Source organism: Mastigoproctus giganteus, chromosome 11 (genome assembly GCF_048544385.1).
Source record: "Mastigoproctus giganteus isolate SK-2022 chromosome 11, ASM4854438v1, whole genome shotgun sequence".
Lineage (NCBI taxonomy): Eukaryota > Metazoa > Arthropoda > Arachnida > Uropygi > Thelyphonidae > Mastigoproctus > Mastigoproctus giganteus.
The window spans coordinates 91,149,362-91,175,856 of record NC_143585.1 but is presented as its reverse complement, the minus strand read 5'-3'; the positions used below and the strand labels follow the sequence as shown (position 1 = coordinate 91,175,856).

The window sequence follows — 26,495 nt, the reverse complement described above, 5'->3', positions numbered from 1 at the left end:
GGCAGCACGTGTTTGGACTGTTTTGAAAGAGAGAGCGGGAATTATAGAAGCCAATTCAGAAGAACAGTGCCCATGGAAGTATCTGTAGAAGAGGCATGCACCAGAAACAGTACGTCTATGAGACAGCGAGTGGAGAGAGACTGTTAGAGATGAATCATTAATTAACCTAACTGCCCTCTTCTGAATGGAATCAAGAAGCCTGAGAGAGGTTTTGGGGGCACCACCCCAGATGTGGGAACAATATTCCATGGCTGGGCGGATTTGCGATTTATACAGTGATCAGTTGTTTGGAAGAAAAGTAACGCCGAGAGCGAAAGAGAAAACCAAGTTTTTTAGATGCAGAGGAAGCAATATTTGTAATGTGCTTGTGCCAAGAGAGATTAGAAGTCAGGGTAATCCCCAAAAGAGAAATATCATTTTGCCTAGAAATCGGAGTGTCACTAAAGATAAGCATAGGAGCAGAAGAATCCTTTTTGTGAGATATAAGACAAGACTGAGTTGTAGAAGGGTTGAAATCAATTAAGTTGTCTTTGCCCCACTGGAGAATTACCTGAAGATCGCCATTTAAGGAATTGGTAGCAGATTTTCGAGAAGTTGAAGCTGATTGAGCAGGACAAGGTTTCTCAAAATGGAAAGTGGAATGCAATGTGCTATCATTGGCAAAACTATGGATAGGATTTCCAGTCAATGGAAGAAGGTCATTAATATACAAGAGGAAAAGAGTGGGGGAAAGAACCGAACCTTGGGGGACACCGGCATTAGTGGAGAAGTTAGAAGACAGAGAGAGAGCCATCTACCATCACCTTCAGTGAGCGATCAGAGAGAAAACTGGATAACGAATTACAAAAAACAGTTGGCAAACCATAAGATGGAAGCTTGTTTAGAAGACCTTTATGCGAAACACGATCAAAAGCCTTTGAGATGTCAAGAGCAACTACTTGTGTTTCACCGAACCTTTCCATTGAATTAGTCCATAAATGGGTAACATAAGCCAGAATATCACCAGTGGATCGACACTGACGGAATCCATACTGGCGATCGTTGATCAGATGGAAGGTTTCTAGGTAGTTTAAGAGTTGGCGGTTAATTGATTTCTCCATTGATTTAGAAAGAGTAGAAGTAATTGCAATGGGACGATAATTGCAATGGGAGGGATTTGTCACGCTTTTTAGGAACTGGCTGGATATGAGCAAATTTCCAAGCAGAAGGAAAAACACCTTTGGAATAAGAAAGTGAAAAAAGGCAGCCAAGAATAGGAGTAAGTTCAGGAGCACAAGTGGAGAAATACCATCAGGACCTGGAGCTTTCTTAGCATCAAGATTGATCAAAATCCTTCTGACATCCTTTTGACGGAAGACCACAGGAGGCATTGAATGGAGCGTGTTGGGAATGGTGGGAGGTGTTTTACCAAGATCATTAATACATGAGCTGGAAGAAAAATGGGATGCTAGCAGGTGAGCTTTATACTTGGCTAAAGTGACAACAGAACCATCTGGTTTGGACAGAGATGGGCAAACGTTGTGGCCAATAGCTTTGGCAAGAGACCAGAATGCTCAGCTACCATTAGGGCAAGAAGCAAGTTTTCTACTCTTAGCCTGTTCAAACTCTAGTTTGGACTGATTAATAACTGCTTTACAATTGTTGCAAGCTTTGGTGCATGCAAAAAATTAAACTGAAGAATTAGAAACAAGCCAATTACGATATGCAACATTCTTCTCTTGAACAGCCTTAGCACATTTATTGGAAAACCAAGGTTTAGATAAAGGACGAGATTTTAAAGTGGAGTGTGGGATAGAGGATTCCATTTCTGCAAGAATAATTTCACTGACACGATCAAAGCAAACGTTGACGTCAGAAGTTTTGAAACAGTAATCCGACCAAGGAAAAGAAGAAAAGAAGTCTTGCAGGTCATCCTATTTTGCATTCTTCTAATGCCAAACAACACGAGATTGGGAATAGCCATGAGATAAAGGTTCCATTGGAGAAGAGACAATCACCAAGTTGTGATCTGAAGTGCCTAAAGAACCTCTCCCTTCGACCGTGTACTTAGAAAGGTTGTTTGTGAGAAAAAGATCAAGCTGTATGGTTAGGATTGTCCGGTATTCTTGTAGGTAAATGAACAATCTGTGCTAGGTCATTAGTAATTGCAAAAGCCTCAGCATCTCGACCTGCTGGGTCGGTGTGACTAGAAAACGGAATTGTGAAATTCCGTTTTCTGGAGTTGTGAACATTAAAATCACCAAGGAAAATTACCTCACTGTTAGGAAAGTTGGACTGGAAAAAGTCAAGTTGCAAAGAGAGGAAGTCAAAGAGTTCCAAGTGATTAGTGGAGTTGGGAGAACGGTAGAGACAACAGATGAATTTGACACAATGAGGTAGAGAGATTTTAAGCCAGAGAAGATCAAAGAGAGGAGATTCCAAATTGCCAAGTCTCTGACAGGGAATATCAGAACAGACATATGCACAAGTATCACCTTTGAGGCGAAAGGAATCATACAGCGAGTAATTTCGGCATCTGAGATGAGCAGTAGTTGAATCAACCGATAACTGAGATTCTGTCAGAAAAAGTACATGGGGTTTGGCAGACTGCAAGTGGAAATGGACATCGTTCAGATTAGAATTGAGACCACGTATATTTGTGAAATGAATTAGGAAGTGCTTGGGAGGTGTAGATCTTTTCGCAGATAAGCTTGCTGTATTAATTTGACAATTCATGGTGTATTCAATAGTAAGAAAAAGTGGGTGGGACATGCTGTATGAAGTAATGAAATTTTTGGATATGGCATACACGTGGTAAGAATATACCCAGATCCTTGCCATAACGTGGCCTTGACAATGCTCCCCGCATATACACTACTCGGACTCCCTCCAGTCAATATCTGGCAGAGTAGAGGTAGCAAGATTATACACTAGCTGATCCAGAAGCCTCCTAAAGAGTTACCAATAGGTTCGGTCCAGTGACTAACTAGCGGCCGGCCTGCGAACACCGTTTTAGAGCTGTACCCTTGAAATGTAAGGAATATTGGATCTCGCCACGATGTTCATCATAACTTCAAAAGTCATCAATCATACTGCATGATGTAAGAGATAGGGAAGGGTTGACCGGAACTTAGCTCTAGAGACTAAACATGGGTTCCACCACTTCAAGCCTCCAATAAGCAAAGTGGTGGTATTTCACCGGTTGATGAGAGTCATCTACCACCTAGTACTGCCTGGTAACATAGAGGGGCGGCGTTCCTCCATGTGGTGTGGGCGTCACACCTCGACCCCTGCTTACGTTGGTTCACACCTGGGTAGTCATCCACCATGTACTTGTGCATGGAGGTTATACCCAGGATTACTAACAGTCCCACCATCGTGAAGGTGCAAGCAGAGGATTTGGCTGTTACAGACCGTCCGGACGTCGCCGAAATTGGGTCCACTTGACTTGAGTGTCACCTGAATATCAGTTCCATCAGCGTTTTAGACTCCCAGGTAGCAAGTACAGCTTGTCTGGCATATCTGAGATAATGTCTGTGACAACCTCAAGGACCGATGTAAAAATAAGAATACAGTGGAGCTTTATAAAAAAAAAAAGCTTTGAATTTTCTTTATATATATATAGAGGTCTGGAAACTTTTTTTGATTTTTGAAGGGGTCCATAAACTTGTTTTTTATTTTTTGAGGGGGTCTGTAGATCTCAGTAATTTGGGAACCACTGATATAGTGCAAGGAAACCACAGTGGCAGTTATAACTGTGACACTGTTCTGTAGTGGAAATTGTAAGTCCATAAGAAAATTAGTAGAATCTAATGGCATGTTAATGTGATGTTTTCTGTTAGCATTACAACATTATACAGTAGCATTATAATTTGAAGTACACATGCTATCCTCATATATACTTTACAAATTTCAATCTAAAAAAAATTGTGAAACCTAATGGCAGCATCATGTAATAATATTATTTCCTAATACAAATATGAACCATAAAAATAAAGAATAATACAGGTGGTGCCTCGCAATTCGACAGTCGGATTTTGCGGGCCAGCGCAAACGCTACATGATATTGCACGATAGAATTCTTTGCTGGACTACGTAGCTGTGTTTAACGTTACTAAATAGCAATAGTGACAGTTGCTTCATACATTTTAACCAATGGTATTAAAGAGCGGGAGTAACATTTAACCAATGATAGATAAAGCGGGAATAGATCCTACAATCGTTCAGCTACGTTAGCCGCCCTCAAAGATAGCTACAGGTATGCCGTCAGTTCTTCCTCAGTTATGAGACAACATTATCTCGTTAATAATCGTAGTCTGAGTTCACGTTTGCTTGAGTTGTTTGCGCTAATTTATAATTCTGCATTTCTCATAAAGTAAAAAATTTTATGCTTTGGCAGTTATTTATTTTTTTGAATGAAATTTGATAATGGGTCCAAAGAGAAGTGAAAAGCGGAATAATTCAGGAAAGAAACACACTTGGTTGAGGATAGAAAAGAAGAAAGAAATTATAGATAAAGTGCAGAAAGGTAGAACAATTACAGATGTAGCTCAAGAGTATGGCATCCCTAGGTCAACCGCGGCAACTTTTTGGCAACAAAGAGACAAGATTATAGGTGCTAGGATGTTCGCTGGAGCAATGAAAATTTCTGACAGAAACAGATCTTTAATCAACGAAGAAATGGAAAGGCTGCTTCTTACCTAGATTAGAGAAAGACAGATGAAAGGAGATCCGGTAACTCAGGCAATGATCTGTGAGAAGGCTAGGTTAATTTTTGAAGAATTGCAGAAGAAAATTCCAGGCCGTATCTCAGATCAAACTGATGAATTCAAGGCAAGTCATGGGCGGTTTCACAGATTCAAAGGTAGAACAGGTATCCCTAGTGTTCTCAGACATGGGGAAGCAGTTAGTGCAGATAAAAAGACTGCAGAAGAGTTTGTGAAAAAATTTGAAGATTTAATCATGAAGGAAGGCTACTTGCTGCAGCAAATTTTTAATGGGGATGAAACTGGGTTATTTTGGAAGCTTGTTTGTTTGTTGTTGTTTGTTATTTAGTTTTTAGGAGTATTAGTAACTAAGGCCATATTGCTCCGTGATATGCAGTGGTCATTCCCTGACCTTTCCACATCCTCCGTATTTGGTGGTGATGGGCTCGAACCCCGGTCTAATCAAAAATTTTTGGATGCATGAACATGAAATAGTTGAAATCATAATGTATGGCATTGCCAAGAGTTTTTATAGGAGAGGAAGTCCCACTTTCTCTTCCCCCCATGACCCCTTTTCTGGAGATGTGTGCATAACACCAGGGCAGTTGTGATTAGATTAAGTGTTCTCGACTTTGTTCGTGACCAAATGAATGCGAGGTATGCATTAAGGCAACTGAACAACTTGGGTATTAAAGTATGCTGGAATAAATGTCAAAGGATCAAAACCACAGGAGCGCTGGCTTCAGGTAGACACTTGTGTACACAATGGCCAGTAATTAATTTATAAAATTAAAGCATGAGTACAATGTGGACAAGGCATTTATTATATTCCTCAACAATGGTTAGAAATGTTTGGGAGACAGCTGCATCGCACGGGGGATTTATTTCATTATTATTCTTTCTTTCGGAAGCGCTTACCAAATCGAACATACATCCCACAAGAAGAAGTGACGCTCCCAGGACATAAGCCTATGAAAGATAGGCTTACCTTGTTATTGGCAGCAAATGCAAGCGTAGACTTTAAAGTAAAGCCACTTCTTGTTTATCACTCTAAAAATCCTCGGTGCTTTGGAAAGAAAATCATCAAGTCCAAACTGCCAGTGATCCAATGCAAAAGCCTGGGTAGACCAGAAAGTCTTCAAAGATTGGATTTTTGAGGAGTTTGCCCCGAGTGTAAAAAAATTCCTCATTGACAACAATTTACCTTTGAAAGCACTGCTGATTCTTGACAATGCTAGTGCCCACCCCCAAGACTTGGGGAACATTCTTGAAATTGACTTTGATTTCATCAAATTCCAGTTTTTGCCTCCAAACACCACATCACTGATCCAACCCATGGATCAAGAAGTAATTGCTTGTTTTAAAAAAAAAAAAAACTTTACACCAAGGCTTTGTTTTCACAGCTTTTCGACGTGACTCATTCTTTTGATAAGACATTGAAGGAGTTCTGGAAGACTGAGTTCAATATTCTTCACGCAATTTCCTTTATTAAAACTGCCTGGGAGGGAGTGACACAGAGGACCCTTCGTGCATCATGGAAGACACTTGTTCCTTCCTTTTTTCGGGATGACAACAGTGCAGTCCAAGCCGCTGAAGAATCAGAAGCAACTGCGGCCATGTGAGAAATCATTTCGACATAGGAGAAGTTGATGAGGCTGATGTGGAAGAGCTTGTGGAGGATCACGATGACGAACCAACCGTGGAAGAACTCAAAACACTCAGCGGACAGGAAGCAAAAGAGAGAGAAAAGGAAATTTCACGTGAAGAAGAAGACAGGGAAAAAGGGCCAATGCTAACAGCTGCCATTAAAGAAATTTTATTCCACTGGGAGAAGGTGCAGTCTGCTTGTTTAAAATGGCACCCCAACACTGCTGTTGTAACTAGAATGACAGACTTGTTTAACAACACTACTATGCATCACTTCAAGGCTATCTTGAAAAAGAGGGAGAGACAGTCCACCCTTAATCAATTCCTCATCCCCATTCAAGCCAAGAGGAGAAGAGAAGGGGTAGACAAGATAAATAAAACATCCTTCCAACAACTAAGGCTCAATGAAATGTATGTAACTCATTATATATTTTGTAATTTTGTTTGTTATATGGTAGAATATAGTCAAGTCAATAATATTGTGTATTTCTCTCTGACAATGAATTAATCAATTTGCCATAAACTTATGGAAAATATTGACCCGAAATTCGACAAATTCGCAATTCGACTCTAATTCAGTGACGGATTACAGTCGAATTGTGAGGCACCACTGTACCATAAGAATAATGAGAAAATTTTAAAATAGTTAAAATCTCACCTCCAGATGCTGAAAATTTATGATGCAGTAAGTCGACAACAGTGCACTCTTTTGTCATTTATAAGGGTGCACGCTTTACCATAATCATGTACACTGTACCAACACTGGCATTCTTTAAAAAATATTATTCATCTTCGCTCATCTTCACAATTACTGCATTGTTAACCCTTTCTCGTGTGAGTTTGTTCAAGGAATTTATAAAAGGCACTTGACATCCAAACAGAGTGAGATTATTGTCAAATTGTGTGAAAGGGGAATGATACATGGTTAGTCATTATAAGAAGTTAAATAAACACACTGTTACACCATATAAGTTTTAAAAAGCTTACTGAAGTGTTATCACATCAGTCTACATTTAATACAACTGGCTATATTTCAAGGTTCTGCTGAACCTCATCTTTAAGCCCTCTAAACGGAATTCCTGTTTAGAGGCCTGAAGACAAGGTTCAGCATTTCAAGGCTACCTTGAAATTTAGCCACCTGTATTAAATATAGACTAATGTGGAAACACTACAATAAATATCTCAAAACTTAAAAAATAAAAAAAATAATAAAAAAAGTAAAGTTTTTTTTTTTTAATTATTACTGTTGACAATAAAACTGAAATTTTGTAAAAAAAATAAAAATAAATAAATAATAAAAATCCTTGACATTTATATATGCATGATTTATTTCTTCAATTTTGTGTATATAAAAATAATATAAAAATGACATATGAATTACTTAATGAATTAAGAGTCTGTACAGATACAGACAATTCTTTGATACTGCATTGACAAAAGCATGAAAATTATATACATGCATATTTGCAAGGGTTAATTACATGATGAGTTTGTCAGAGTCGTGGCAGGACTGTTATGGATTTACAATTGTTACCACAGACCACTGTCAGGGTTATAACTACCATTGCATCATAGCACCACTAGTTAACCAATGCTTTCCTCAGGTAACATTCCATAAACAACTTGTGTAAGAAAAAAATTTGACCTGGAGGAATACTTCTATGATTAGAAACCGTATTACAACATGCTCCACTAGTTTGGATGAATCCACTGCATGCATCTCATGTGTACTGCATAGTTATTAAACATTAAACATATTTACCAATACATATACTTTGCTAATCTAGAGTGGGTCTATAAAGCTTAAATAACTAAAAATGCATAAACCCTAATCATTCGGTAGAAAGGACCAGGGTGTTTGCAAGTAGGATGGAAATAATGTTTTTTTTTAATTACAGGACAAAATTTATTTTGAAAAATGAATACTAGTGTATATTTGGCCCTAAACTTAAAAAAAAAAAAAAAAAAAAGATTTATAAAAACCTTTTATAAACCTTTACCTTATAAAAATAAGGCAACTGTTTAACAACTAAATAAATATTTATTTCTAAATGCTTCCCTGTAAATAAAAATATAATATACTTATGTATACATATCGCAATAACAAACTGGCATGGATGACACAACTTGTATTTAGCAAATTGCTAGTAGAGCTTATCTGCGAAAAGATCTAAACCTCCCAAGCACTTTCTAATTCATTTCACAAATATACGTGGTCTCAATTCTAATCTCAACGATGTCCATTTCCACTTGCAGTCTGCCAAACCCCACGTACTTTTTCTGACAGAATCTCAGTTATCGGTTGATTCAACTACTGCTCATCTCAGATGTCCAAACTATTCACTGTATGATTTCTTTTGCCTCAAAGGTGGTACTTGTGTATATGTCCGTTCTGATATTCCCTCTCAGAGACTTGGCAATTTGGAATCTTCTCTGGCTTAAAATCTACCTCATTGTGTCAAATTCATCTGTTGTCTCTACCATTCTCCCAACTCCACTAATCACTTGGAGCTCTTTGATTTCCTCTCTTTGCAACTTGACTTTCTCCAGTCCAACTTTCCTAACAGTGAGGTAATTTTCCTTGGTGATTTTAATGTTCACAACTCCAGTTGGCTTCCGTTTTCTAGTCACACTGACCCAGCTGGTCGAGATGCTGAGGCTTTTGCAATTACTAATGACCTTGCACAGATTGTTCATTTACCTACAAGAATACCGGACCAATCCTAATCATACATCCAATACGCTTGATCTTTTTCTCACAAACAACCCTTTTAAGTACACGGTCAAAGTGAGAGGTCCTTTAGGCACTTCAGATCACAACTTGGTGATTGTCTCTTCTCTAATGGAACCTTTATCTCATGGCTATTCCCAACCTCGTGTTGTTTGGCATTACATTCTTGTAATGGGATGACCTGCGAGACTTCTTTTCTTTGGTCGGATTACTGTTTCAAAACTTCTGATGTCAACGTTTGCTCAGATCGTGTGAGTGAAATTATTCTTGTAGGAATGGAATCCTTTATCCCACACTCCACTTTAAAATCTAGTCCTTTATCTTGGTTTTCCAATCAATGTGCTAAGGCTGTTCAAGAGAAGAATGTTGCATATCATAATTGGCTTGTTTCTAATTCTTCAGTTTCATTTTCTGCCTACACCAAAGCTCGCAACAATTGTAAAGCAGTTATTAATCAGTCCAAACTAGAGTTTGAACAGGCTAAGAGTAGAAAACTTGCTTCTTGCCCTAATGCTATCTGAGCATTCTGGTCTCTTGCCAAAGCTATTGGCCGCAACTTTTGCCCATCTCTGCTCCCACCTCTGTCCAAACCAGATGGTTCTGTTGTCACTTCAGCCAAGGATAAAGCTGACCTGCTAGCATCCCATTTTTCTTCCAACTCATGTATTAATGATCTTGGTAAAACCCCTCCCACCATTCCCAACACGCTCCATTCAATGCCTCCTGTGGTCTTCCGTCAAAAGGATGTCAGAAGGATTTTGACGAATCTTGATGCTAATAAAGCTCCAGGTCCCGATGATATTTCTCCACTTGTTCTCAAAACCTGTGCTCCTGAACTTATTCCTATTCTTTGTCGCCTTTTTTCCCTTTCTTATTTCAAAAGTGTGTTTCCTTCTGCTTGCAAATTTGCTCATATCCAGACAGTTCCTAAAAAGGGTGACAAATCCCTCCCATCCAATTATCGTCCCATTGCAATTACTTCTACTCTTTCTAAAGTAATGGAGAAATCAATTAACCGCCAACTTTTAAACCAACTAGAAACCTTCCATCTGATCAACGATCGCCAGTATGGATTCTGTCAGTGTCGATCCACTGGTGATATTCTGGCTTATGTTACCCATTTATGGACTAATTCAATGGAAAGGTTCGGTGAAACACAAGTAGTTGCTCTTGACATCAGAAAGGCTTCTAAACAAGCTTCCATCTTATGGTTTGCCAACTGTTTTTAGTAATTGGTTATCCAGTTTTCTCTCTGATCGCTCACTGAGGGTGAGGGTAGATGGCTCTCTTTCTTCTAACTTCTCCACTAATGCCGGTGTCCCCCAAGGTTCAGTTCTTTCCCCCACTCTCTTTCTCTTGTATATTAATGACCTTCTTCCATTGACTGGAAATCCTATCCATAGTTTTGCCCATGATAGCCTTTGCATTCCACATTCCATTTTGAGAAACCTTGTCCTGCTCAATCAGCTTCAATTTCTCGAAAATCTGCTACCAGTTCCTTAAACACCGATCTTCAGGTAATTCTCCAGTGGGGCAAAGACAATTTAGTTGATTTCAACCCTTCTAAAACTCAGTCTTGTCTTATATCTCGCAAAAAAGATTCTTCTGCTCCTATGCTTATCTTTAGTGACACTCCGATTTCTAGGCAAAATGATATTTCTCTTTTGGGGATTACCCTGACTTTCTGGGGATCTTCTGAATTGGCTTCTATAATTCTCGCTCTCTCTTTCAAAACAGTCCGAGCACGTGCCGCCAACATCCATTTACTGTCCAACTTCAAACTCACAGAATGAACTTTTCATCTTCCTCGTTTATTCATTCAACTGCCCTTTCCTGGAACAACCTTCCTTCATACATATTTCCTGAAAATTACAGTCTACATAAGTTCAAGTCCAATGTCAACAAATATCTTCTTTCATCTTATCAACCTCCAACCCAAGCATGGTACTAAGTATTATAGGTTCTAATACCTCTCGTGTTTGGGGTTTACATAAAAAAAAAAAAAAAGTAACATTCACAAATGTGCCAGGTGCTTATTGTCTTCACTATGTTCATTCATTTGTGGATGGATGGGTAGACTGGTGAAAAATCAGATATAAAATTTTTTGAATTTTCATGAAATTTTATATTGGGTCTCAAAAATATTTGCTAAGTCATCCCAAATTTAATTAAAACTGGATCAATAATGTGCTTCTATCTATTTATACATTTATAACTTGAAAAAAATTGTTTTTTGGCATTACTTGATAAGAAAAAGATTAACTCCAAATTTTCAGCATGTGTCTTATTGATTCCTGGGGAGGTCTGAAGGCCAATCTATAGCCCCCCCCATTGTTGCCAAGCACACAGAAACATTACTATATATCTGGAATGACAGCACTGAACCTTCTCAAAATTTCAGGATTTATCTGGAATATTCTTGGGACCTTTGTACCAAATCACAACATTAAGTTAAAACTCATTTCCCCTGTGCATCAAAATGTGCTGAAAGGCTGAATTTACTGCTATATAAACCCAACTTCACTACTGTTCATCACATCTAGGCCGCCGTAGCTGAGTGGTCAGGCACGCGGATGCATAAGTACATGTGCCTTGAGTGACCCGGGTTCAAGCCCGTGACTGCTGAATACGGTGCTGTTTCTTGTGTTCTGTGTATCTTGTAAACATCTCTGACTGTTTGGTCGTCCCAGAGTATAAACAGAAAATTTATTTATTTTCTATGTGAACATCATGTGGTGAAGTTTTGGAAAGCAGTTCCTGAGTGTTTGGCAGTTTTTAACCTCTGATGTACATCATTTGATTACTGAATGCACCTGAGAGATAACATAATGTATACATTACATAACTTTTACTTTTTTTTTTTTTATATTTTTATTAGAATATTTGGCACTGGATGGTGCTGCTACTCTTGTTATAGTCTGATCTATAGCAAAAGCACTCTAGATGCCCTGGGTGACTTTAGCAGCTGCCATAGAAATATAGAAAAGTGATGTTACAAAATAATTTTTAAATTGGGAATAAAAAGTTTTCCAATATAATATAAAAACAGCGCCAAATTCTAATTCACTGACTTCAGGTTATAAATAAATTTTAGTTTGCCATACATATTTCATTGCTGATAAACTTGTAGAAAACAATTAAGTATGCTTTGGCTTCTTACCTTGTTTTAAGAGTAGATGCTTTTAAAATAATTTCATTGGTTAATTCATCGACAGTAAAGAAATCTTTCAACATTTGGCAGAGAATTCTTCTTCTTTCTTCTGGAATCTTTTTGCAAGAAGTCAACAATGCCCTACAATATATAAACAAAGGAAAAGAGACAAATCAAAAGAAGCCCTTTTCCCAAATAAATCCTTTCAGAACTGCTGACATACTGTAACACATCAGAAAATTGCAGTTGCCAGCAACTTTTCACATATTCATTATTCCTATTGAATTATGCCTGTGGATAGTTTAAAAATGCTATAGTGACTATAAACACATTTTTTATCATACACAGCCAAATAATAATTACTTTTAGTAACACATGTAGTAGGAATTAACACATTTGCTCTTTATACAGGGTGGTTATAATATAACTGAAGTGTGCCACTTTAGCTACTTTTAGGTGGTAAACCATGAATTGTCTAGAGATGAAATGAAATAGACAGTGTCTAGTTCAGGGTTGGCTAGCCTTTTATTGTAGTATGCCACATATTTTACTGGAAATAAGTTGTGTGCCATGCCACCTAAGGTGGATCCAGAAGCTACTGGAATCAACTGATCCATGCTAGTGTCACTAGATGTGTTTACTAACTACAAGGAATTTATGTTTATAAATAAATTTAATATAAGTTAACAAAAATGTTCATTTTGACAGAATCAATGTCACTAGTACCCCTGTGCTAAATGAACACCAAAAGTCAGTAAATATAAGCTAATAAAAAGGTTCCTATCATACTGAAACATGGGTCGTAATTTCTGGCAATAAAAGTTGAATTTAAACGGCACGTCAATGTTTTACAAACTTTTTTGATGTCAACACAATAGGTGTATGCCAAAAATGATTTGAGTATATTTAAACTGTCCCAACCAGAATTTTGTAATTATTCAACATCCCACTCTGTTTCTTATCATTAAGTTGATAGTAAATGAAATATGCAACTTCCTTTGTTGCAGCAATTTCTATTTTTATTTGTAGCAGTTTCTGTACCTGATGGAAAACTGCATGAGGAGAGCTTCTCAATTCTGATAAAAATTAGATAGGCGGAATATAGCATGCACCTTTGGTACTGGTAGGATTTTATATGATACAAGGCCAGTTCTTTGCATGTAACTCTGAAATGTATACATGGTTAGTCTTTACAATCTCGTACCCCCTTCCAATTGATCATTGTGAGTAGCAGTGATTTACATGCCAAAGGTGTTTATCCCACCTCCCCTGCCACCATTTTAAAAAAGGGAACTTGTTTTCCAATTATAAAATAGTGGTGGGGGGAACACCCTAACTAAGACTAACTATAGGGCTAGGCATGTCAATCACTGCGACTCGCAACAATCACTCTGTAGGGATACCAAATTGTAAAGACTAACTGTATATACTAATGTAGTACACAGAATCCAACTAGATATTTTTGCTTGGGATAACACAAGCAGATTCCACAAACACTTCTGACTTCAAGCCATCTGTATGTATTGTGATCAGGGTAGTATTCAGCTTGGTGTGCCGCAATGAGTTGACAATATGTACATGGAAATGTGTCAATTTTCAGCCAGTTCCTAAGAGTAAAATCACAAGACAGAAGTCACATATTCCAAGGAGGAAGGATTTGCCTGGATGATGTGGTTATATTATTCAGCATAAAGTTTATATCTTGAACTAGCCCTTGGATCCTGATGCCAAAGGAATGACTGGAAGTTCATCATGTGTTATATGTGATTTTCCCATTGTGGCATATAAATGGATGTCCGTGTACAATGGTCTCACTGGGATTTTATTTTTATGGCATGCCATATTGACAATGACTGACATCAAATCATCAGTGGTGGTGGTGGTTCACTGAATTCTGCATAAAGACTTTGGACAGATGAAGTAAGAAATGCTCCAGTGGCAATCCGGACAGCTCTGTGGTGGATTGGATAAAGCAATTAAAGAACAGAATTGCTAGTAGAGGAATAGACTTAGGAACCAGAGTCAAGTTTGGACCATACAAGTGCTTGAAAAAAGGTGCACACAATAATGTGCTTCTATCTACTTTTCAATAATTGGAAGAGACAGCATTAAGCATGTTTAGACCACTCGTGCGTTTTATCCTGAGCTGATGGAAATGTTGGTTAAAAGTCAGCTTTTGATCGATGATGAGTCCCAAAAATTTTGTTTCTCCAGGAATTGCCTTGTGTCCAAGCCTGAGTCCATGATCAGGGTGAAGGTTCCGTTTGTAGTAAAAGTGCACACGTCTTTTGAGTTTAAAAGTTAAATCCATTGGCCAAAGTCCAGGAACTAAAATGGTTAATAGCTTGTAGCAGTTGTCAATAATTCCCATGTTGCAGGAGTGACAAAAAATACTAAAATCATTCACATAAAGAGCATTTACTGATGGAGGAAGCTGTTGTATGAAACTGCAAAAAGTGTAGCACTGAGGAACTCCTTCCTCTTGCAAAAAAAAAAAAAAAAAAAAAAAAAAAAAAACCCAGGGTCAAGCTAGATTTAACATGAAACTGGAAGAGTCGTTTAGTTTAAAAATTCCTGATAAAAATAGGAAAAAATCTTAGACTGGATAGAGGTCTTTCAAAATACCATACCTCCAAGTTGTTGTAACAAACTTTTTCTATATCAAATAAAACTGACACTAAGTGCTCAGGCACTGTGAACACATCAAATGATCCAAAATGGGCTGGTTTATTCAGAAGCCACACCATGTCTCATTTGCATTATATACTCCCTCCTATCGTGTCTGGGCAGAATTGTAGATACTTTCAAATTCAACCCTAATTCATGGCTTTTTTTCAACAGTGACCTGTACTTGTTAAGTAATTCCGCCAGTCTCCTAATCTTAATATCATTAGTGCCAACATGTACAATGTCGGATAACTTACACGGAAAATTAGTTTCCCAAAATGGCGCTCTAGCGCTGCTCGTTCGGTAAACAGACGGTAGGAGTTATAGGTCTGGAGCAAAGTCGAGAACGATATATTGATTGACAGATAGGCGTGGCAAATGATGTGCTGATTGGTGAGTGAACACAATACACGGTAAGATTGGTTTAGTATCACTTTAGTAGCATTCAGAAGCACTAATGGTAACTTGCCCTAATGAACGCTTTCCGTAATGGTGAAAAAAGGTCAGGTTACCTCCACTTGAATCCAATGAGAGCTTGAACCCCTCCCGAAGTGGAGGGGATAACCTAACCTTTTTTTTTTTTTCTTTAAAATCACGGTTATATTTAGAAATACATTCATAAAAAAATAAATTTTTTTTATGACTGTATTTTTATTTTCTTGTTCAATTATATGTCCTAATGGTGAAAAGAGGTCAGGTTACCTCCACTTGAATCCCATGGGAGCTTGAACCCCTCCCGAAATGGAGGGGGTAACCTAACCTTTTTTCTTTAGAATCATGGATGGACTAGCACCAATTGTTTATTAACAAAATATTAATTTTTTTATTACTGTACTTTTATTTTTAAAGACACTCGTGCGGATACACACATATCATAACGTCAATCAACACCTCAATAGCTATTCACTATATATAGAGTCAATTCCGGTTATTTGGGACACATCGGGACTAGTGCATTTTGGCCCAATTAAGCGGCTGCCCCAATTATCCAAATTTTCATGTAAAAAAAGGTAAAAATACAATGGATCCCCGGTTTACAATTGGTTCACTGTACAATCAAATCATGTTACGAAGGAGTCACCATAGTACCGTTAACTATACGATGTGTAGCAAGCATCGGTCATTGTGATCACCTTTGTGAATTGAATTTTAATTTTATTAAACAGCAATTCTAATTAGTTGAATAGGAGAAATATCATCCACAGGCTAAAAAGTAAAGATATATTAAGCACAGATTTACCCTTCATTACCTTACCAATTAAAAAATTAAATAATACTTGAAAATCGGAAGAATATACATGATAATTGAAATAATTAATACGTACATACTAACTAGTTGACACATCTGTTCACTGACATTTGTGGGTGGGGGTTAAAATTTAAAACAGTAAAAAGATAAGTAATCAATAACAAAGAATATGGCACACACAAATTGCAAGTAACACGATACGCGCAAGTGAGAACAGACTAACAAGTTACGAATCTTTAAAAATAGGAATGAAGAGAAGATTCTGAAAATTAATTTTTTTTATATGATTGAAGATTCCATGGAAGTGTAAACACATTTCACCCTAATAACCCACAGAATTCCAGCTGTCAGTATTATTGCAAATTCAATAAGATCGTGTCTACTATCCGTTTATGACAGATTGCACTAACAGAAAAGTCCAATAAACAGGTGACTTCTAATTGTTTTATTGTTGTGACCTCCAGAAATCCGACTGAATGGTCGGAGACAATCATAGGGTAATCTCCAGTGCTGCGGTCTCCTGCCCCAATTAAATGGCATGCTGTCCCAATTAAGCGAAGTAAACCCTGGCTATTTTCTTGATTGGGTTCTGTTTTTAAGATTTGCTCCAAATAAACGGCTGTCCCGATTAACTGGTGGCCCAAATAACCGGAATCCACTGTATATATAAAGAATCTTTCTTTCTTTCTTTCTTTCTTTTCCTATTATTTCCTAACCTAACGTTAGATCATGAAATGTAAGGAAACCTTTTCTGTTATTTCCTAACCTACCATTTAAGGTCAGGTTACGAAATATAACAAAAAATAAAGAAACCTTATCCTTTTTTGTAATCAAACCTAAATCAATAATATAGTAAAAACACTCATGAAATCCAAAAATCTGCTTTTAATAATGAGAAAAAAAACAATAAAAATGAACGGAACGAAACTTTTATTAATTTAGTTTTCATCAAAAAATCAATCAATGTTTTATTTTCCTTACAAATTTCTTCCATCTTTAAAAGATTCATCGCTGCTATTACTGGTTTACCGTTCTTTACTCATAAATACACATTATAATGCCAACCAATGACTACACAGTAGCTTGTCATCTGTCACGCCCACCACCAATCATTTCATCGTTTGCCACACCTACCTGTCAATCAATATATCCTTCTCGATTTCGGCTCCAGACCGATAACACCTACCATCTCTGTTTACCAAGTGAGCAGTGCTGGAGTCCGGTGTCAGGAAACTAATTTTCCGCGTAAGTTATCCGACGTTTTTCTGTTGTTCTCATGTTGGCTTTCTTTACCTTAGCCAAAAAAATCAGTTAGCTAGAATATAAAATCACTTGCCTCCCTGCAGATTTAATTTTCATGAGTTCTAGGTCTTCTTTCACTTTTACATCATGTCCAGTTCCAAGTGGTGCACCACATTCCTCTGCTAGCTGCTTCCTGAGAACTAAATCATAGTTATTACTTATCAAGTGACAGCTGATACACAACAGAACAACATCATGGGATAAATGTCCTTTCATGATATTTGGGAAATACCTGGAAAACACAAATATTAACAATTCAAGTAAATATATAAAAAATTATTATATAATCCTTGAATATAATCCGGTATGGAGAGATATATCGCAAATATCAATGTCTTTCTTTTAAAAGGTTTCGTGTTTGTTCCTCTCAACTCTGAGAAATATTAATCCCTAAAACTTTTTCTATACGGAAAAAAAAAAAAAAAAAAAAAAAAGTGCTAAGCGGCATGAATCCTTTGAAATTGATAATAATTAATTTGAAATAATGATATTAAAAGGAAGAGTAATTTTAATTATTGGAGATCATAATGACATGCATTAATTTAACTACTGCCACAGGAAAATTATGCTTTTCATTATAAAAAGCAAAAAAACATTTTTTTGAATACACTCTCAGTGAAATAAAAGCAAATATACCCATATCTTAACTAATGTGAGTGCTTACAGGGAATCACTGCTCAAGTTACTTGAGGCAGGGAAGGGGAAGAATACTGTATGACTATGTAAAATAGGGACACATATTTAATATTTTGTGTTCAAGAGTGCAATACTTAAAATACCTAAAATAGAACTAAAAAGAATACTAAGAGTAGATTTAAAATTTTTGAATACAATGATTCTCTGGAAAAGAATGAAAAGAAAACAAAAGCAGCAGACTGCTTTACTTAAACACTAGTAAGAAATGGATGAATTACATTGATTCACAAGATATAAATGGTTTAACTGTTGAAGATCCTGCTCAAGTTACTGACAAACTGAATAGGTATTTTATATCTACATTCACACGAGGAATTTTTTAGGGATGGGGATAATAGAAGTTTATCAAATTCTAACAGGCAGCTAAATCCATTGATAGAGCAGTGTACCCTGAAAACCACTCTCTGAGTGGGAGAAGAGCATGGTTGTCAATGGACACTGCTCTTCAGACTAAGGTTATTAGTGGAGTTCCACAGCATTCGGTGCTGAGCCCATTGTTTTCTGTATTTATTAATGATATTGATGAGAGTATATGAGGCTTAATGTCCAATTTCGCATATTATACAAAGATTCGCAGGTTAGTTAATGACAGTAATGAAGGTATGCTACTGCATCAAGATCTAGAAAAGTTAGATGGGCATGAAAAATGCAGAGTACTTATGGGTAGCAGTAACCCCAGAGTAACATAACAGCTGTGTAGTACTATACTCAAGGTGGTGGAAAATGAAAAAAGACCTGGGGTAACTGTGCAGTCTGATAGAACTAAAAAGAATACTAAGAGTAGATTTAAAATTTTTGAATACAATGATTCTCTGGAAAAGAATGAAAAGAAAACAAAAGCAGCAGACTGCTTTACTTAAACACTAGTAAGAAATGGATGAATTACATTGATTCACAAGATATAAATGGTTTGAGTAGTGCAGCCAGGTTGCCATAACAGCTCATGGGGTTTTGTCGCTGATATACAGGAATTTTGTTAGTATGGATAAGGAGGTGATTATCCCATTGCATAAGGCAATGGTCAGGACACATCTTGAGTACAGCAATAAGGTCTGGAGGTCCCATTTAAGGAAGCATATAGGGCTACTGGAATGGGTATAGAAAAGGGCAGAGTGTAGAGCGTGTTTAGTGTCAAACAGCACCAGGAGTTTCCCCTATCTCCGTTTACTATACATTGCAAGTGTGAAATAGAACACTGTCAATGCCAGAGGTTTAAAAGTGTATGGATTTTGTATATGTGTAGTGTCATGTACCATTGTTCCTCTGGTCATTTAGCTGCTGGGCCCCTAATGGGATCCAACGTTGTCCTCACTCCACCCTGTGGAGGCAGACCAGTATTATAGTTATTTACTCTGGCAGGTCCTGCCACCTAATTTCCTGAGATTTCAGTGGCTAGGACCTAAAAAAAAAAAAGAGAGAGAGAGAGAGAGAGAGAGAGAGAGAGAGAGAGAGAGAGAGAGAGGAAACAACCGTTATAGATAGGGGTCAGTCAAAAGGAGTACTATTTATGCAAATTGATGTTATTAAGTTCTTGGCTGTAGGGCTCAGGCAATTTAACAATGATTCGAACACTAGTACAGAGAAGGGAAATGGGATTGGTGAAGGGAACAAAAGGGTGTTCATACCAAGAAAGGCTTCAGTTCTGCAAATTGAAGTGTCTGAAGACTAACACCTGCAAGGTGATCTGATTGAGGTGTTTAAAGCTTTGAATGGATTGAGCAAGCTCGATGCTGATAGGAATCTTCCTCTTTCTCAAACTATCCACACAAGGGGGCATGAATTCAAATTAAGGAAGGATGGTTGTAGAATAGATGTGCAGAAGTTTGCCTTTAGTTAGCAGATGACTGCTTGCTGGAACAAACTTCCATCTGTTGTTGTGGAACTAAATAGCTTATAAATTCAAGGAAGAACTAGACAAACTATTGGAGGGAATGGATAGGCAAAATAGGAATTTTTTTATATTTTGCTGATGCTGTATAATCTTTCTTTCTTGCATCATTTGCCACTATTAATACTAATCTAGACTAACTTCAGAGTTGGGAGGTTTGTTGAAATATTATGTCAATTTTTTTCACTCACAAAGGCCTTGTGGTTCGTGATGAGATGAGGCTTCAATGGATGAATTTTGCTTTATATTTTTATTGCTTATTGGAGAGTTGTAGCTTAGACAAAATGATCTCCATAAGCTTTGTGCACTTTCATAAGTGCTTCCAAAATATTTCAACTTTCAATTTTGTAATTCATCTACATAATTCTGAACTTATGCTATGGCATAAATATACACATAACATTAACAGAGTCAGATAATGGCAGCTCTGGCACCCATATTGATAAATGGAAACACATTGTGATCATGACTTCAGCATTTGGTATTTGGACAACGTAACAAACTGGATAAAAATATAAAATAAAATAAGCACACAGTAAATTTTAAAAAAAAATTTTTTTTTGATAAATTTAATGAGATTGTGATCCACAAATTTTGGAATAAAGATTGTTTGTTTGTTTGTTTTGGTTTTTAGGAGCATTAGCAACTAAGGCCATATTGCTCCAGGATATGCGGTGGTCATTCCCTGATCTTTCTGCATCCTCCGTATTTGGTATTTGGAATAAAGAACAAAAAACAAAAGAACTCAAAGAACATCACACAGCAGTCATTGCAACCATCAATGCACGAGTGAATGGATGAATGAATGGCATATTATGCACACAACAAGGGTATTCTTGTTAGGATAAAATTTTCAGTAAATGTCACGCCACGCATTTAGTGCCATTATTAAAAGAGAAAAAAAAAACATGTTGATAACAATCTGCAGTGTTTTTCATATGCAGAAAACTATTATATTGCTTTGGTTTTTTTTTTTAAACAGGACCTCTGAATCTTAAAAAAATAAAATAATAATTAATAAATAAGTTCTGTAGTTTTTAATTTGAAAAGAAGTACTTTGATGTCACTAAAAATAAATGAATTAAAAGTCAGTTTGAAATATTTATTAACATACACAGCCCTTTGTGGCAAAAAGAGATTTAAAATAAGTGATTTTTAAAAGTCACTCATTTTCATAAATATACCAATGCCAGGTAACTATAATTAAAGCTCAACTCCTGTGCATCAGTTTTTAGTTGATAAACAATATAATACAAATACACTGTTTTACCTAAAACCTTCAGTGAAAATTAATGACAAAGCATTCATATTTGGTCACACTATGAAGATGCAGACAAGAATTATTAAAAAAATAATAAAAAGTAAAGAGTTACCATCAGGAGTACTTATGGTCAACTACATGCAAGTGAAAGTTGTGCACTGCTTTCAAATTAAACTTGTAAATGACCTAACAAATCATATGAGTACTAACTATTAAAAGAGTATATATGATTCATTAAACATTTTACTAAAACAGAAGTGGTGTATTACCAAATGATAAAAAAGGTTTGCTAAGCATAAGGAATTTTTTTAGAGATGGGGATAATAGAAGTTTATCAAATTCTAACAGGCAGCTAAATCCATTGATAGACCAGTGTACCCTGAAAACCAGTAAGAAATAATCTAATTTTCACCTCTCAATACTACAGTCTAAAAGGTTGTATGATATACTATTTTATTTTCCATATAAGATTATTCAAGCCCCAAAACTTTGCCATGGTACCTGAAAATTCAACTGATATCGTGCTGTTTTTTTTTTTTTTGTAGTTGTTGGCGCATAGGCTTCTGTGGCCATAATGCACCTCCCAAGGTTTTTGCAGTACTTTGATCCAAGCCCTAGGCGGGAATCGAACCCGCGACCTTTGGGTTGCCAGGCATGCACTTTACTCACCCGGCCGGCATATCGTGCTGCATTTCTCTGTACATATATCAGCTGAAAATATGTAACAGATGAATTTTGCTTGGAGGGAATATCTGCAATAGCAGAATAAGAACAAAAGACATGATTCAGGAGGTCCCACTGCACTCACTTAAAATCAGTGAGTTATGTGAATTTATGGCATAATTCATCATTATTCATTATTTTTTTTTTTTTGGAAAGATTCTCCTGAACAAATTGTATAACACGTTGCATAAACATTAATTGCTACCATTTGGTTTTAGCTAACTTACCTCATTGTAGCTTTATAGCTTTCTAATGTGGCTGTCTTTACATTATCACCTTACACACACACAAAAAAAAAAACAAAAAAAAACTTGTTTTTATGTAAGATGGCACTCCTTCACATATTGTGACCTGCAGGTCACAATATGTGAAGGAGTGCCAGCTTTGGACATGTTTAACCAATGAGAGGATTACTGGTCACAAATTTCCTAAAGTGCAGACATCTCAGTTGCCTGATTAGAATTCCTGTAACCTTTGGGTTTAAGACTTTCTAAAGAAAAATATTTACTTATTAAAATTGAAATATGGGTAGACATGAGAGCATGAATTGCATGCCTTATTGCCTATGTCCTGCCCAATAGCTTATATGTCCATTAAATAATGTTTTAACTTTATCAGCACTATATACTTTCTTGTTGGTAACTTTTGGAACTTTTTGTTTCAGCATAAATCTTGTCTGTATCATCACCATGGTGTACCTACCATATATGAACACGTTCTGTAAATTAGTCTTCTTTGCATGTGCACTGGAATATGCGTACTTTCATTATAGCCACCCTTTGCAAGCAAAAAACTAACTGAATTACTTACCTCCTGTATTCATGAGGAACAACATTCTTTTTGATATATGAATCAGATCTACCACATACCACACATCTGTTTTCCTTAACAAAAGTATTATACAAGCCATCAAAAATAGGCCGTCCTGAAGGCTCAAAGTTCAACCTCACTGAAAAGGGGTCATCACTCACAAGCTCTGGCAATGAATCAAGATAGTTCCATTTTTATTCTTTATTTCTCAAAATTTTTATTTATTTTATCACATTTATCTCTAATAGACTATCATAAATACATTGTTTAAGAGAGGCATATTTCTGACAACCAAAAATCAAAATGTGAGGATTACACAAAAATTCCTATAAAATCTATCAGTACCCTTGTTCCTGCATACATCATTTATATATGTGGCATACTATGCCATCTATATTATCAAGATGGATACTAATGTTAACAATGATTCATCCTTAATTTTTGTTTTCATTTGAAGAAAAACAAACGTGATTGCATGTTATCATGAAAAACTGCTTTTTATCAAGTTTTTTCTCCCAAGAACAAAAATAAAAATTAAAAAAATGCATTTTTTTGCAGTATGAATTAGCTATATATGATTTTTTTTAGTTTTGTTTCCTTTAAAAAAAGTTAAAGGATATTCCTAGTTCTGAAGTTGTAAAATCACTAAAAATGCTCTTAAAGGATATATTCAAAGATGGGTCAGTCCTTATTCTAAAGGTTGGCATTTGTACATTGTGCAACATCAGAGATAATTGTTTTGAAAATAATCTCTCCATGTTTGAAAAACAATTTTTTATACTAAAATTATGAACACTTTCCTGAAAAATCCTCATAAATCACTTGAACTAAAATTTTAACTTAAAAGGGGAGTTAAAAACATTTAAATACATTAATAATACAGGCATATAACATGCAAATTATTGTTGCATAAAAATGGAGGGTATGACATAAAAGAATCATAACAAAATTATTTAATCAAGTTTTAAAAGGAGATGATAAATCTGGTGATTGGAATCTACATATCATATATTTCAACCATTTATAAAAAGGGAAATAAGGATTTAAATAATTATAGGAGAATAAGCATTATGGAATCCATTAGCAGACTTCTGAGTAGAGTAAAGAGGTATCAACCAGAAGCTTTGGTTAATAGGAATATCTCTGAGCAGCAGACTGGATTTACAGGGGGGAAATCATATACAGATAACCTATTCATAATTTGCCAGATGTCAGCGAAGATGACTGCAAAAGGATGAGAACTGCATCCAGCATCCAATTTTTATAGACCTGGAAAAGGCATATGACTTAGTACCAATTAGCCAACCGTGGAAGGCACTTAGGAAATTTGGAGTGGGTGAATCTCTTATCCAGTTGATAAAAAGGATCTGTGACAGTCCAGGCAACTGTCAAAGTTGGAAGAAAGATATCAGAAGAATTTAAAACAACAGAAAGACTAAGGCAGGGATGTGGAAAGTCTCCAGCCCTTTTTACAGTTTATTTGGAGAATGTACTTGGAGACTGGGACACATCCTGTCGAGGAATGGGTGTTCCAGTCAGGGGCAAGTAATACATTCTTTACTCTTTGCTGATGATTAGGTGATAATAGCCTGAGACAGAGAGGATGTAGAATATATGACTAAAAAGTTAGTGGAGGCATATGCATTAGGTGAACATAAGATAAATCTTCAAAAAACAGAATATTTCACAATAAGAGGAGAACGGTATGATTTGGATATACCAGGAGTTGGGAAAATAAAATCGGTTGAGCACTTTAAATATCTAGGGACAATAGGGGAAAAATATCTAGAGTAGGAAACTAAAGCTCTGGTTACTAAAAGGTTTCTACCACACTGGCAATGGTCAGCCCAAAGCCACCTAAGTGGTACACCCCTGGACTTTTCACAACATTTATATTGACAGGTCATGGCTTTCTAAAGACAAAACTAACCTCCTTAGGGCTGACTGATTACCCAAACTGCACCTGTGGCGAGAGTGAAGACTGGGCACACATTCTATATGAATGTATAATTTATGACATCCCCAGAATTAGCACAGATTGGCCCCCTTCCCATGGGAGAAGAACATCTATTCATAACAGAAGAGGAAAATTATAAAGCTTTCACAACCCTCACACAGTAAGTATTCTAAATGCGTGGAACTATCCAAAGAAGGGCAATTCAGCCCCCCAGCAGTTAAACTATAATCAACAGTTAAAATTGCCCATGTTCTCCCACCACACCCAGATGATGACTTGAAAAACTGTCAGGATAGCTGTATTCAGTATCCAGACAGAAACCTGACATGACAAAACCAGATTGACCTGGGTAAGCCCCAGGACTATCCTGTATCAAATGTAAGAACCTAGGGGCCCCCCACAACAAATAAAAACAAATAACCATATAGGGGAGGGAGATGTACAGGCAGCCAGGGAAGCAGACTAGCTGAAAAATATTAGTAAGCTAGTAGCAGGGGGATGCAAGGTAGAATGAAAGAAGAATGAATGAGGGGAATGAATGAAAGAGTGAATTGAAAATATGGTAAAGAGAATAAATGTCAGTTCTGCTGAAAGAGAGTGACCCAGTATGAGGGAAAGAGAGAGTGAATGAGTGTTATGGTAAATCGTAATGAGTGAAAGAGCAAATGTAATTAGTCTACCACTTAGTCGAACAAATAAAAACTTAATAATAACTCACATTAGTTTATATATACTAACAAATATTTATTAACACAAACCCACTCACTGCATTCTCCCCTGCAAACCTTGCAGCTGGAGGTGTACCACAACTGAAGAATAATAGTAAGTTGAGGTGCTCAGAAAGTGCAATGCAGAAAGCAAGATTCGAACAAATGAAAAGAAGGCCAAAAGAAAAGAAAGCCAGAAGAATACATGAGAGTGTACAAAACAGAATGAAAGTAGAGTGTAAATGTGGATATGAATGAAGCAAATGTGTTTCTCTCTGATCCCCCACTCCCCGGGAATGGATGATAAGTGGATGACCTAGGCCCTGCCCATCCAAGCAGACAACATGCCATGGCTACTCAGCTGGCATTAGCATATTGGTGTAGAATGTGGACAATGGCTGGTGTGGCTTGTGCCTGGCCAGTGCGGGACAGAGCACCAATGCAGGTGCTCCTACATAGGGACACTTTCTCTATGTTCTTTCATTCCTACCACCTAGGTTGATTGATCTCTCTCTCTCTCACTACCCTTCCTCCCAATCTTGGTGGCACCCTACCCCCTTCACCTGATGGGTTCCCCCACTACCAGCTATCATATCCCATTCCCAGAGAAGAATTGGCATCCAGACCCGGGGTCCTCTTCTGCCACCCCTATCATGTAGGCGGGCAACCTCCACTACTGCCCCCCCCCCCCTCTATCCTCCAACCGCTTTCTCCTTCCCTTCTTCTAACTTTCAACTTTTTTTTTTTTTTTTTTTAACTGGGCTCTACCTCTCTGTAGCCTTGACTGACACAGAATTTGTCCCGCCAGTGCTTTACACTCCCTACTGCCCAACCTGCCTCCTCATGGTGCTGAACAGTAAACTATAGGTTTTTGTGAGAAAACACAGCCATTTAGGCTAAGAGGCCAGATGAACAACACAACCCCACACTAACAATCACTAATCTACATAAATCTGGCCTTAACAGAGGTTTGTATTCATTGCATTTCCAGATGTGGAGTTGGGGGGAACCCCCAGAACCA

The 26,495-nt window shown here is 37.0% G+C and overlaps 1 protein-coding gene across 1 annotated transcript in view; it reads right to left on the bottom strand.

The window, feature by feature from the left end:
- LOC150078253 (exonuclease 3'-5' domain-containing protein 2-like) overlaps nucleotides 1–26,495 on the bottom strand; it is a 163,514-nt gene that overhangs the window by 18,048 nt on the left and 118,971 nt on the right. The window contains exons 8-10 of the mRNA XM_090384514.1: nucleotides 22,811–22,976; nucleotides 17,467–17,664; nucleotides 12,224–12,355 (exon numbers count right to left, since the gene is read on the bottom strand). Of these exons, the coding sequence (XP_090240640.1) occupies nucleotides 12,224–12,355; nucleotides 17,467–17,664; nucleotides 22,811–22,976 (496 nt within the window). The remainder of the gene's footprint in view (nucleotides 1–12,223; nucleotides 12,356–17,466; nucleotides 17,665–22,810; nucleotides 22,977–26,495) is intronic.